The following is a 14,898-nucleotide window of genomic DNA, read 5'->3' as shown; positions in this document are numbered from 1 at the left end:
GTTGTAAAAATAAAATACACCAGTGTAAAAGATTCGACGAGTTTTTGTTATTAAACGTTTTTTTGTTTTTTACAGCTTGAAAAGCATGCTTTTATGTTAAAACATTTAATGTAATTATCACAACCACCTTAAAGGCTATCGCGCTTTTCATGGATTTTAAATTTTGATCTCCAGCTATTACTAAGAGGAATATTCCTCGAAATACGATTGTTTACACATCATGTCCCAGCAGAACAGGAGCAGCAGACCTCAGTCTTATGAAGAACCCAGCATTAGAGATGCCTTTTAAGCGAGTAGACGTCAAATTATTACCATTAACTTGACAAAATGCTGCCATATTTAGTCAGTGAGTATTACGTGAAGAAATACCACATGGCTTCGTTTCATCATGTCCTTTCGGTTCATTACGAATTGGAGGGATGGACAAGTAAGTGGTATCTACTATCAGAACATTGAAAAGGCTCTTTTTCAGCTGACAGTGATTAAACTTAGCCATTATCGGCGCGTGATTTCGAGCTGTGTGGGAACTGGTAGCTGATTATACATCAGTGAGGTACAGCACTGCATTGGAAACTGTGCATCTCAAGTAAAGCTTTATCAAGATGAAAATACTTCACGTGAAATATCTACTTCACGTCGAAATTCAAATGCTCATAAAGATATTTACTACATCATAATTTCCAATTCCTGTCTTAGGGTTAAAGATGGTACGAAAAATGACAATCATCGCCGTAGGGCAATTTCTTCAAAAGTAATAAAACCACTGAAATTCAATACCTACTCATCAAAGCCGTTATCGTACTCAATTATTCCACTCTTAGGGATCTGACGAAATTCCCGTCCTTTTCGAAGATAAATATAGTAAACGGATCTGTTTTGATATTATAATTTGAAATTTTGAAAGAAAATTCTTTAAATTTTGATAAAATAATTGAATTCGGTGTTCAATAAATTTTTCCCCATGAAATGAGTATAAAACATCCGTTCACCATTCATTCCCACCACTGCGTCCACATCAGTTTCACTGAGATGATTCATTATCAATAATTTACAGTGATTTTCTCCCGATTCCTCACGTAGCTCAAGTATACTGCCAATTCTTCAAACGATGAGACGGCACTTTGACGTAATATAAAAGTTGTCAGCGGCACCATTCGGGGGCAGATGTGAGTTTGACAGAGGTGAGCAGGCCAGGCTGGCTGGCACGCAGAGACTGCAGACCGTCACAACCAGTATTTTAAGGGGATAACAGGTTTCTAAAACATGTTACCAAAACTCGCATATAACAGGCACAACTGCAGTTCCATCTACCACCAGTTTTGTCCTTGATACTTTAAAAAGAATCAAATCACAGCAAGTTTGATATACAACTTGATAGAAAATGACAACTCAGTTTAACAAAGAAAATAACACATTTTCCTTTTCCTCTGCAGCTTACGTTTACTGTTCCTAGTGTAACATGAAGGTCACATTTACATTGTATATCCCCAATCTTACAGACTATATGAACATTCCACATGCACGATGCTTACAATTCTATGCACGTGAAGGTATATCAATACTAGAAGGAATATTTTTATCTCATATATATATATACACAATAGTGAACATTTAATTGTCTATTCCACTGATTTATTAAGCCTTGTAGGCTTTCCTAAATTACACCACTATTTATACGCCTCTAAACATTGCATGCCTTCATTTCGCTCCATACTGGGTTGAGAACAAATTCAACATGGCTCTTTCCATGCAATAACCTCACTCTCACTGTTCATTTCAAGTGCTATATTACGCGAGATCGAGTTCTCTTAATTAAATGGGACATTTTCCAAACATCTTACAGGTACACACCGGGTCTCATGGAGCATTTTCCTTTACAATAACCCCGACTTCTTACGATGTCAACACTTCAACAACACGGCTAGGATTTCCCGTTAAATGCCACTTCAAATGACTTAGGATTTCTTTCCTTCAAGTCTCTTCCTTCATATGTGTACAGTTTATTATATCATACACTTATGACTCACTTCCAACTTTGATATTTAAGCAACTATAAAACCTTGTTCTGTGAGGCTGTCAATGGGCACGGAGCAATTCATCTGCTACATAAACACAACAAATATGATAATTTGTGTGCAGCACTAAGTAAAATAGTTTGTGAGATTTTCATTACCACTGTCATCATTATTATAACCAACAACATAGAGTAAGATGCCAAGTGTTCTGTTAATTTATAAAAGTGTCAGTCTTGGTGGCTGGCGCTGTAAAGGGCACTGGGGTGGGGGAGATCCCGTCTAGTCGTCGTCCAGCATAATGACATCCTTTTTCCTTCCCTCACTCCCTCCCTCCGTCTTCTTGCTGGACAGGTCCTCTGCTTGGCCACTGGAGGCTGAAAGTAAACATTAAAAACAACTGTAATCAATACAGTCAATACACCAATCACTGAGACTAAGTGGGCAACGCTTTCAGAGTCCAACGTGCACGTGACCTCCATATGACCACTGTTAGCACATTATAGTGTGAGGCTGGGACAACTAAATCAACTTTTTATGTCCAAACATAGTGTTACCTATGGGTGGATGGGGGGGGGGAGCGCAAAATGACCATATTTACATATTCAACAATTGTAACTTGATCCTTCTGAAAGAGTGAATGATTTTTACATCATAATGCAAACCTTATGGCAGGGTGTAGAACTTTAAGAATAAAAATTGTACATTAAGTGTGACATCAGTATATCTTTTAAATATTAACAAATCTAAAGACCTTTCAGTGTAAATGCAGTAAAGCACAATCAAGCAGTTTTTGATCAGGAAATGGTGAGAGAATAGGCAGCAAGATGTGATTTGATCATATCAACAAAAAACAAAGAGAACCACAAACAGGCAGTGGAACAGGTCACAGTTGCTAGTTCACTAAGCTGTCCACAGCACTAAGACACCAGACTGATGTGCAGCAGTACTTCTCCACTCAACCCAGCCACTTCTTGCACAGTCAAACCTTGGGTTAGGATCTAAACTAATAGGAAGATGAGAAAATAGGATGAGAAAATAAATTAAACAAACAAATAAGGAATAAATGCAAAGAAGATGACAAGGCTTGCGTGCTAGTTAAAATAAAAACAATCTACAGCTGACTATGAGGACGATGTAGCATCAGCATGATCAGAGATGATGGCATTATTTACAGCTCCTTTTGGACTGCAGAGAGCAATGAGAGGACAATTAGCAATAGAATACACACATTAACATTCCAACCTTTCTGCTAAAATCATTTCCTGACATAGCACCTGCTATATGTTATGTTTGGAGCCATGTGGAAATTCCAATATGGAACTGGACAAGAAACACTGCATTAAACTAATCCAAGCAGTTAGTCCAAACCAACCAAACACAGCAGTGCCACATACTACTGATGGGTATTTCAGAATTACTACTCTACTTGGAATTCAAAACAAAACTGATTTATTTATTTATTACTATTATCATTATTATTATTCATTTATTTATTTATTTATTTTTTTTTTTTTGTCTCTTAGTCTTTAAGAAAACATGTCCCCTATGATCTACATTTCTTTAAAGGAACACAAAAGAGAATTTTGGCACAAAATTCACATTTAACAAATTATCACGGGGAAAAAGGGATTTTCCCTAGATTTACCAACCTGTAATCTGACTTTCCTGACACTAGCCATAACTATGGAACAATTTTGGAAAAAGCCAAAGATCAAAGCCCACATATAAGCTGATATTTTTCTTTTTTGTCATTCTTTTCCACTGACTAGATTTCCAGATATCGCGAGACTCTCGTAAATCACCCTTCTTTCAAACTGTGTCAAGATGGCTGACTACCTAAGCTGGACAAGGAATGGTGAATATGACAAATTTTTTGTGATATTTATTAAGGCCATTTATCTGTCATTTATGTTTTAAAAGTTTTAATTGTCCTGAAAATTTTCAACAAGAAGCAATCCATGCACTTAGAATGTGTTTAAAATCCTACATTGTGTGTCTGTGAAGACCATCTGTATGCCAGAGAGTGTACCTGACTGTGAGATAACTGATCTCCAGAGGTGTGCAGTTTACAACAGCTGGCACGAGACAAGACGCCACAGAAACAACTAGCGTTATCATAACATAGTACCAGTGGCACTGGCTGGCCGACCCTCTGCATCCATCCAGGGTCGCACTATACTGCCTCCACTAGCACCAGACTTGGCCCCCCCACAGGCAGAGCTGGTGCCCAAATCCTGCCCTAGTGCCCAAAAACTGTAAGCTGCCGCCCCAGGGAAGGGGGCATGTAAGCATTCCTCTAAGCTCATTTGATGGTGACGTGAATCGTTGAAATTAGGAGAGGAAAAGGCAGATGCGTCAGGTGCGTAATTATCGGGGCCTGGCTCTGATGCTGCCTGTGAGGCTACACTTCCCATTGCCAGAGTGAGCAAAGCAAAATGTGAACAAAAGCAGAAGTCTTAATGTGTGATAAAACAGGAAAACACAGTTATCAGTAAAATATATATCATTAGCAATAAAATAACCATAAGTGAAAAAAGGTATTAAAACAACTAAAACAAAACAAAAAAAAAGTTTAACTGAACATACTAATTTAGATTTTTTCAAACTACATCACAAGCTTAACATATCATACACACAGTAGAGATACATATAACCATAACATATCATACACACAGTAAAGACACATATAACTATAACATATCATACACACAGTAGACACATATAACTATAACATATCATACACACAGTAGAGACACATATAACCATAACATATCATACACACAGTAAAGACACATATAACTATAACATATCATACACACAGTAGACACATATAACCATAACATATCATACACACAGTAGACACATATAACCATAACAAACCATACACACAGTAGACACATATAACTATAACATATCATACACACAGTAGAGACATATAACCATTACATATCATACACACAGTAGACACATATAACCATAACATATCATACACACAGTAGACACATATAACCATAACAAACCATACACACAGTAGACACATATAACTATAACATATCATACACACAGTAGACACATATAACTATAACATATCATACACACAGTAAACACATATAACCATAACATATCATACACACAGTAGAGACACATATAACTATAACATATCATACACACAGTAAACACATATAACCATAACATATCATACACACAGTAGACACATATAACTATAACATATCATACACACAGTAAACACATATAACTATAACATCTCATACACACAGTAGACACATATAACCATAACATATCATCTGCACAGTAGAGACACATATCACTATAACATATCATACACACAGTAAACACATAACCATAACATATCATACACACAGTAGAGACACATATAACCATAACATATCATACACACAGTAGAGAAACATATAACTATAACATATCATACACACAGTAGACACATATAACCATAACATATCATACACACAGTAGACACATATAACTATAACATATCATACACACAGTACAGACACATATAACCATAACATATCATACACACAGTAAACACATATAACTATAACATATCATACACACAGTAGAGACATATAACTATAACATATCATACACACAGTAGACACATATAACTATTACATATCATACCCACAGTAGACACATATAACCATAACATATCATCTGCACAGTAGAGACACATATCACTATAACATATCATACACACAGTAGACACATATAACCATAACATATCATACACACAGTAGAGAAACATATAACTATAACATATCATACACACAGTAGACACATATAACCATAACAAGTCATACACACAGTACACACATAACTATAACATATCATACACACAGTAGACACATATAACTATTACATATCATACTGTCGGGAGCGCACGTGGATCAAGAGACGCTCCCGATGACCTAATTACGTAAATAGACTTCATTAACTTAGGGCGCTGATTGGACACTCGTCCTGCAGCAGAAAATCCACCTAAGATCATCATGATAAAGAAAACTGGTATAAAAGATCGTTCTTGTTACAAATCGAGGTCAGTTGTTTAATAAAGCAGCGTTACGTTGATTTATCCTTGTGGTTGACTTGGTTTCTGGCGCACACACTTACGTGAAGTTTTAGACATACGAATCTGGGATCGATCGTGAGAGTGAAAGGTTACTTGTGTAAGTGAGCGTAAGTGAACGATAGTGAGTGAAAGCTTTCTACCATTTAGTACGCTCAGTACAATACACACAGTAGACACATATAACTATTACATATCATACACACAGTAGAGACACATATAACCATAACATATCATACACACAGTAGAGACACATATAACCATAACATATCATACACACAGTAGAGAAACATATAACTATAACATATCATACACACAGTAGAGACATATAACCATAACATATCATACATACAGTAGACACATATAACCATAACAAACCATACACACAGTAGACACATATAACTATAACATATCATACACACAGTAGAGACACATATAACTATAACATATCATACACACAGTAGAGACACACATAACTATAACATATCATACACACAGTAGAGACACATATTACTATAACATATCATACACACAGTAAACACATATAACTATAACATATCATACACACAGTAGACACATATAACCATAACATATCATCTGCACAGTAGAGACACATATAACCATAACATATCATCTGCACAGTAGAGACACATAACTATAACATATCATACACACAGTAGACACATATAACCATTACATATCATACACACAGTAGAGACACATATAACCATAACATAATACACACAGTAGACACATATAACTATAACATATCATACACACAGTAGAGAAACATATAACTATAACATATCATACACACAGTAGAGACATATAACCATAACATATCATACACACAGTAGACACATATAACCATAACATATCATACATACAGTAGACACATATAACTATAACATATCATACATACAGTAGACACATATAACCATAACAAACCATACACACAGTAGACACATATAACTATAACATATCATACATACAGTAGACACATATAACTATAACATATCATACACACAGTAGAGACATATAACCATAACATATCATACATACAGTAGACACATATAACCATAACAAACCATACACACAGTAGACACATATAACTATAACATATCATACATACAGTAGACACATATAACCATAACAAATCTTATATTTCACACAAAAGAGACATATATAAACATAACATATTGAGGAACAAAAGCTGTTTAAACCAACTCCCCCCCCCCCCCCCCCACACTAAGGTGTGTATATATACAGTAGTCAGTCCTCCTGTATATGGCTCCAATGTGGTGTTGATCTGGGCGGTAGTGTCTGTGCACATGAATGTGTTAGATTGATGAGCATCTGGTCAATCCACAGTGTGTGCATTATTAATGCAGCAGTTTAGCTGATCCCACCACCACCTACCAGACCTTTAGATGCTATTGTGTGTGTGCGGGCGGGCCTGCATGCATGTGTGTGTTTCACATTCTTTTGTGAGTGTCAGTGTGTTCATGCCGTACCTGTGGCTGGGGTGGTCGTCTTGTGTGCCGGGGGTAGTGTGGTCGTCTGTTTTCCTACTGCAGCCACTGGGCTGGCCTGGGGCAGCTGACCTATAAACACACAATACTCTTGTTAACTCAATACACTAACATAATGCCAACACAGATAGCATTATACAAAATAAGTGATAAATATTTAGTTTACCTAGAATATGTCTATCTTAGAGAAAATTATTGTCTTATATACTTAGTTGCTACACTAAAGTTAATCTCTGTATTGCAATTCAGCCAAAAAATCAGAATTGGCATACAGAAAATAGAAAGTTGAAACATGGTGTAACTGCCTTTAATGCAAACTTATACCAGAGATATGTACTCCTATATGTCAGTAAGTGAAAATTGTTTTTGCTCACTTTTACCGTTTTCAACAAACACATATATTCTGTAACTATTTTACATCCATTGAACATGACTTCTTAACAAGAAAAACATCATGGCTAATCCATTCTTTACCATATTTATCTTACTTAATGATAAGAAAAAAATTATTTTTTGGCTGCATGCTTACTCTTAAACGAAAACCTTCATATATTTATAATTTCAAAGAATTGTGCATCAGAAATAAATCCTAGTCCCAATTAACTCCCTCACAACCATAATAAAGCAAAACGTGTAATGACTGTCCATTAAATTAGCAAACCACATTGTTAAGTATTATATAGTATTCTTATAAGACAATAAAAACAATTATTTATGAATAAAAAAACAACAATTAATCAATTATCATGTACATTCTTTTGACAAACTACAACCAACAGTTATATCAGGAAAAAAGAAAGGAAGCAAAATGAGAAAAAAAAACAGTATCAGTTGTTAAAGATTGTATAAAGCAGACTAGAACACCACAATATAGATCATCCTTGACATATATATAGCAAGTGCTGATCTCACTACAGCAGCCATGGACAGTGAATTGTATCATAGCAACACAGACTTGTTTCCTGGCAACACACAGACTTGGCAGAGGACACTGGTCCACAGTACATCAAATTGACTGTTCTCCAGTCAGCAAACATACACTGCTGTCATGCACATGAATTACTCCTCAAGCTGAGCTGTTTATAACCTGTCATTCCACAGAAGAAAGTGTGTCAGCTGTTTAGACTAAACGAAGTGCCTACCACTACCTCAGCAGACTTTGGGATAAAGGTAAGCCCCACAGGTGGCTCATAAAATAAAGGTAAGCCCTACAGGTGCCACGTGGGATAAAGGTAAGCCCCACAGGTGCAACATGGGATAAAGTTAAGCCCACATGTGAAACATGGGATCAAGGTAAGCCCCACAAGTGCAAGATGGGATCAAGGTAAACCCAACATGTGCCACATGGGATCAAGGTAAATCCAACATGTGCAACATGGGATCAAGGTAAGCCCCACAGGTGCAACATGGGATCGAGGTAAACCCAACATGTGCAACATGGGATCAAGGTAAGCCCCACAGGTACCACATGGGATCAAGGTAAGCCCCACATGTGCAGCATGGGTTAAAGGTAAGCCCAACATGTGCCACATGGGATAAAGGTATATTCCACAAATGGAGCCATCATAACCACATGGTCTGCTGAGATACTAGGTACTAAGTTAAACAGTCATAACAAGGCTGGAAATGTGCCTATAACATACATCAAGGTGCAGTACACAAGCATAAGTGTGCTCAGACATCTTGTCCAGAACTGTGGTCTTGCCATTTTATTTGATATCAGCCTTTTCAATAAATTTTTGTTGTTAACTCTTTTCTTTCATATTTTCTGTGGCCAAAGTAAACTACTATCACCTCTAGGCACCATGTTGATGCCAGAGGTGTGTGTGTGTGTGTGTGTGTGTGTGTGTGTGTGTGTGTGTGTGTGTGCAGGAATATCTCCCAGAATTCAAGAAATCCCATGAAGAATCACTACCTTGTCTATACCAGCATGTGTTCTAATTGATGGCACAATACCTAGCAGCCACCATCTATCTCTACAGTGCAGATAAGACTCTCCTTTCTTTTTGGTCATGTAGATATGTGCTAAGCCAGTTACTGTACTGTCTCTACATGGTATTCAACTGTTATCCTTAGTATATGTGTTAGACAATGGGGGCATGTTTCAATATAGTACACGTTTTTGGCAAAAGGCATGCTTATAACATGCAGTGGTAAAATATACATGTATGTAAGCATATTTATTTAAAAACTATTAATGTATTCAGAAATTTTAGGAAAGGGCAAAGCATTTGGCCAAGGTTACCAGCTGACTGGAATGGTAGACAATTCCTAAATCAGTATAAAAGATGTGCAAGTGGAAGAGTATTGCACAGCATCAGTAACAGTTCTTTGTGTAATTGTGCAGTGATAATAAGGAGCATTTTGCTTTGTAAATGGCACATACCTTGCCTAAATTAGAGGTGCTAGCAATTTATTGTATTATTTAATTTATGAAAAGCCCTTACATCTAAAAACTACATAGAAGAAACCATAAACAGTTGTACTATATTTTAATACTAAGTACCAAAATGAATAAGCAAGTTATGATACTGGTTAAATAACATACAGACATGAGTAAAGGTAGTGAATGGAGAGAATTTAAAATGAAAGGAGAAAAGAAAATCTCCTTAGTCTTACATACAGATCTACAGAAATCTTAACATTTATTTGCATTTGTGTCACTTTTTTGACCCCACTTTTTAAAAACCAGTGCTTAACAATGTGGTTTGCAAGAGAAGAAAAAAGAACCTAACTGTGTACTGATTATTTAACCTAAAGACTGCACTGTGACATTTCTTTAATATATGCTGTCTAACACTCTGGTGTTTTCTTATATTTTGTATACTGCTTTAACTTATTGGTTCACCATTCATTGAAGAGAGAGAGGGAGAAAGAAAGAGAAGATGGGAGAGAAGATAAAACCTCAAAAACACCATAAATTTAAGTTTTAAAAAGAACCATGCACAGGTCAATAAAAATATTACTAATTGGTGAACATAAAAAACATTTACATGAAATCTTGATACAAATATGTTCAATGATGATTATTCATAAGCACAAAAACTGAAATCAATGTAAATGAATACATGGGCCTCAGCTAAAGTTCATTTCCTTTCTCAGACAAATGACAACATGCAACCATGCAAGACAGAGAAACAAATGCAATGATATCAAGAGACCACGACTGTAACCATGCAAATAAGTGTCCAAATTCTACATACATGGTAAAAAATCTGAAAAGGAAAAGAAAGCTGAAATTAGAGAAATATGGTAAAATATAGGAATGCAAAGGCAAAGTGGAAGTTAGTTACAAAAATTGCGCATTAATGTCTTGGACCATGCCGGTTTGTTTTGCTGTTAGTCAATCAGGCGTTCTGCCCAGTGCAGATTACGTTTGGACCTAAAGGAAAGGTACAGTCCTACCGCAGGCAGTACACACAGGGAGCCAGTTAATGAGAGGGCAACACAGGCCAGCTTTGTCTAATAAACCAGTTTCACATCAAAATATAATTACATTTATCTTTCTATTCCTCTTTGTTTTCAGCTATTATGAATTTTGTAGATGGATATCACTTTTCAGGATATGTCAAAAATATTCAATAACAATTTTGCTTAAACTTTACAAAATATGACTTATCAGTGCTTGCCAAGACTAGCTGAAATAGTCAACATGCTGAAGTTTGACATGATCACATGATTTCGGTGGTTGTCAATATTGCAAAACATTTACAGGTTTATATTATCACAATAAAACACCTTAATTAATAGCATCAGGTTTGATAATTCCAAAATAATTCTAATACCAATTCCACCAGTTTTAACAATATGCTGGTTAAATCAGCTAATATTAACAATGTAACATTTTACCATAATAAATAAGTGGTAACAGTAGTATCACAATAATATAAGGTAATTTGACGTTGTCTCCTTGTAACGTACCTATCATCGCCATGGTAGTACTTGATTACATGACAAAACCCAATGTGATAATACTACATCTTACCATGATAATGATTGATGAAACAACAATATTTGTTATTAAAGTGAAAATACTCAATAAAACTGCAGTATAATATGATGCTATTACTCCAGAACAGCCAGATACTAGGACATGATATAATATGGCACACAAGCTACAGTGAATACAAGCATGCTGCATGCTGTTCTATCTGACCTGTAGGGACTGGTCCAAACCCAGGAGGAAACCCAAGGCCTAGGCAAGAAATAGTACAGCATCAGTGATCACTTCCTTACAGCCTAACACAAAATGTGCAGGAGAACCCCTGCCATGAGGCCAGGGTGCAGGAGAACCCCTGCCATGAGGACAGGGTGCAGGGGAACCCCTGCCATGAGGACAGGGTGCAGGAGAACCCCTGCCATGAGGACAGGGTGCAGGGGAACCCCTGCCATGAGGACAGGGTGCAGGAGAACCCCTGCCATGAGGACAGGGTGCAGAGAGACGGCAGGTCAGTGATTTGACCACTCATCAAGTATGGTCTGCTGTGTCCAGACCAGGGCTAGCTGTACCTGCCACACCTGACCAGTAGCAGTCTCCACTGCACCCTGCAAGCCCTTTCACATGTCTTCACAATGGAGTCTGGACTTATCTCTATTGACATGTTTAGACATGGGACTCTTATCTCTTGTGACAGAAACCAATGTCTTGACATAGATTCTTAATTTTCTAAGTCTTGGCCAGGCCGAAGTAAGATTTTGTCTTAAATATTAGCTTTAAGATAAATATAACCAATCTACTTGCTTAGGATATCTGAAACCACTTAAAAATACTGTTCTCTAGCATAACCAATACTGACTTTTCTATTAAAACCTCATTTACACAAAGTATGAGTTTACTAGATAAATAACAGAATGTAAAACAAGCAAAAATAAGGACAGATTTATAAAAAACAAATAAATAAAAAAAATATGGAAATGTGCACTCAGTTAAAATCTTTATAAAAGAACGATTCTGACTCAGTATTCCCTGGGGTCACTGACCTTGAGGTGGAAATCCTACAGGGGGCATCCCAAAGGGGGGTCTCACTCCCATTGGGGGAAACCCTGGGGGGAGAGCACTGAATGGATTCTGTGGCAAGCCTGCCATCTGTTGTCCACTAGGTGGTGCTGGTGATGGCTGTGCCGAGGGCGTGGGGGTGCTGGAGGGGGTATGTGATGGCGTCCCTGATGCTGACGGCTGGGCAGACCCCTGACCGGGGTTCACAAGACGGTTCAGAATGTTGCGTTCAGACATCTGAAGGCGCTGTGTCACTGGAGGAATGCGTGAAAGAGTTGAAGGCAGACGACTGACATCTTGCTTCATGTCACTAAGGAGTTCCTCCAGTTGGTTGAGGACTAGAAATGAAAGATAAAAATATCTTATATGCTTTATACTTGTTACATGAATATTGACAGTGGACAGAGATAAGAAATAGTTACATCAAACTGAACTGGTGAAAATGTGCAGAGATAAATAGTAATAATACAAAAAGAAAAAAATTAACATTTACACAAATAAATAGCAATAAAATTGCATATATAGATATAGAAATGCATCATCATTACACATACACATCCAGTATTTTATAATCATAAACTATGTGCAACCCTAAAGCCAGGTCAACTACTCACAGCACTGATCATACACTGGCATCATACTTTAAGTATACATGACGAAGGTATAAAAATTAAATATGCATGAGCCTGTTTTCTACTATATGAAATGAACTTTGATATTTCCAGTTATTTTTTATAATCATAGACACTGCTTAGTGGAAGATGCAGCACAGTTTCTTTTCTCAGAGGCAAGTGTAAGTAATCTGGCCAAAGATATTATCCCTGTCTTGTTTGGTTTGTTCCTTATGAAGGAGATTTTGTCATAATAAAATTTCAGTGTAAACAGGTAAACTTAAATCTTATATCAGTTTACCTACAGGGCCCCTTGCAAACTTTACATTGTACATGTGTACTGCCTTATTTTACATAAGTTCAATTTGAGTTATACTTAAACTAATTTATCTAACCCATCTTCCTCTTTTATCTGGTGTTATGTAATAACTCACCTTTATGCAGCACAGCATTGGCTGGTTTGTTCCCTGCCAGGGACTCCTTGGACAGGTGCTGGTGGCTCTCAGCAAGACACTCTAACTCAGCAAACCTACAACACAGAGAACACATCTGTCTGGTGAGAACAGAGCCACCCTGGGGACACTATGTGAACACCACCCTCAGTAACCACATCAATCCTGTGACATGATTCCAAGCAAAGAGTTTAACAGTTTCTAACCAACACTTTAATTCTGGAGGTCAAATAAATCAGCATTTTGACATAAACATAATGGCTACATTAGATTTATTTCAGGTTTTTATATTGATTTAATCTATCAAAAATCACCATCTCCACAAAAATAATCATTTTATGAAACAACAAGTAATCTGTTACTCCCCCCCCCCCCCCCCCCCCATCATGTGCTATACCACCTTAGTCCCTGTGTGTTACCTGGCATTCAGTGCCATGGCTGGGTGGTTGGGGTCCTGTGTCAGGTTGAGGTAAGCTGCTCTTCTCAACTGTTCCTCTATCACTAAGGCTTGCTCCAGAAGCTGAAATAACATGTTACTTGCTGTGACTCTATCTCTCTAATATATGAATGTAAATACTGGTATTCCAGTAATTCATGCTACCTTTACCTTCAAATCTGAGCATCTGACATCTATGAAAAGGTTTGTATATATGAAATTAAAAGCAAGCTAACCATACCAATCTTCAAATATTTTTCAAAGCAAAACACAATGTTCCATGAAAAGTATTTGTTAGTGCTTCTGAAGTTATCACCTAGACCTAAGCAGACACAATTCAATGAACTGCAGTACCTTAAATCTCCTCGCTAGGAACTTGTTCTTGATCTCCAGGAAGTTCCCCTTACCAACCTCACCCTTGAATGGCTCATTGATGATGGCAAAGCGGACGTCATTCTGGATGTCCTGCCAACGCCCATAGCCGTGACTGAGGCCAGGGTCAAGGTCATACAAGTAAAATATGGGTGATACTTACAATTATATCATAACATTATCCCAAAACTTACTGAAGTACAACGAAAATATTCAACTATATCATAGATGTGGGAGAAAAACACACATCAAAGACAATGTCACTGACAACTGACTTTTGATACTGTGGACATATAAATATGTAACTAAATACATTTGGTTTCTGGATCAACAACCAAATAAAACTGAAGTTGGCTACATAAAAAACCAAAGCAAG

General features: G+C 37.0%; 1 protein-coding gene across 20 annotated transcripts in view; it reads right to left on the bottom strand.

Moving 5' to 3' along the window:
- Positions 1-653: 653 nt before the first annotated feature.
- The window catches only part of LOC106171731 (ATP-dependent chromatin remodeler CHD5), a 53,766-nt gene continuing 39,521 nt past the window's right edge, over positions 654-14,898 (bottom strand). For 13 of the 20 annotated variants that reach the window (XM_086994874.1, XM_086994873.1, XM_086994872.1 and 10 more), the window contains 9 exons: positions 14,505-14,637; positions 14,134-14,234; positions 13,697-13,791; positions 12,636-12,989; positions 11,812-11,850; positions 10,859-10,888; positions 7,638-7,727; positions 4,144-4,416; positions 654-2,389 (listed from right to left, as the gene is read on the bottom strand). In XM_086994874.1, the coding sequence (XP_086851000.1) occupies positions 2,295-2,389; positions 4,144-4,416; positions 7,638-7,727; positions 10,859-10,888; positions 11,812-11,850; positions 12,636-12,989; positions 13,697-13,791; positions 14,134-14,234; positions 14,505-14,637 (1,210 nt within the window). In that variant the 3' untranslated portion in view covers positions 654-2,294. The remainder of the gene's footprint in view (positions 2,390-4,143; positions 4,417-7,637; positions 7,728-10,858; positions 10,889-11,811; positions 11,851-12,635; positions 12,990-13,696; positions 13,792-14,133; positions 14,235-14,504; positions 14,638-14,898) is intronic. The other 7 variants (XM_086994879.1, XM_086994889.1, XM_086994890.1 and 4 more) reach the window with 7 other exon arrangements.

This window comes from Lingula anatina, chromosome 9, assembly GCF_051362555.1.
Source record: "Lingula anatina isolate TDL-2025a chromosome 9, LinAna3.0, whole genome shotgun sequence".
Taxonomy (NCBI): Eukaryota; Metazoa; Brachiopoda; class Lingulata; order Lingulida; family Lingulidae; genus Lingula; species Lingula anatina.
The sequence above is the reverse complement of the archived record's forward strand: the minus strand, read 5'-3'. Positions and strand labels throughout refer to the sequence as shown.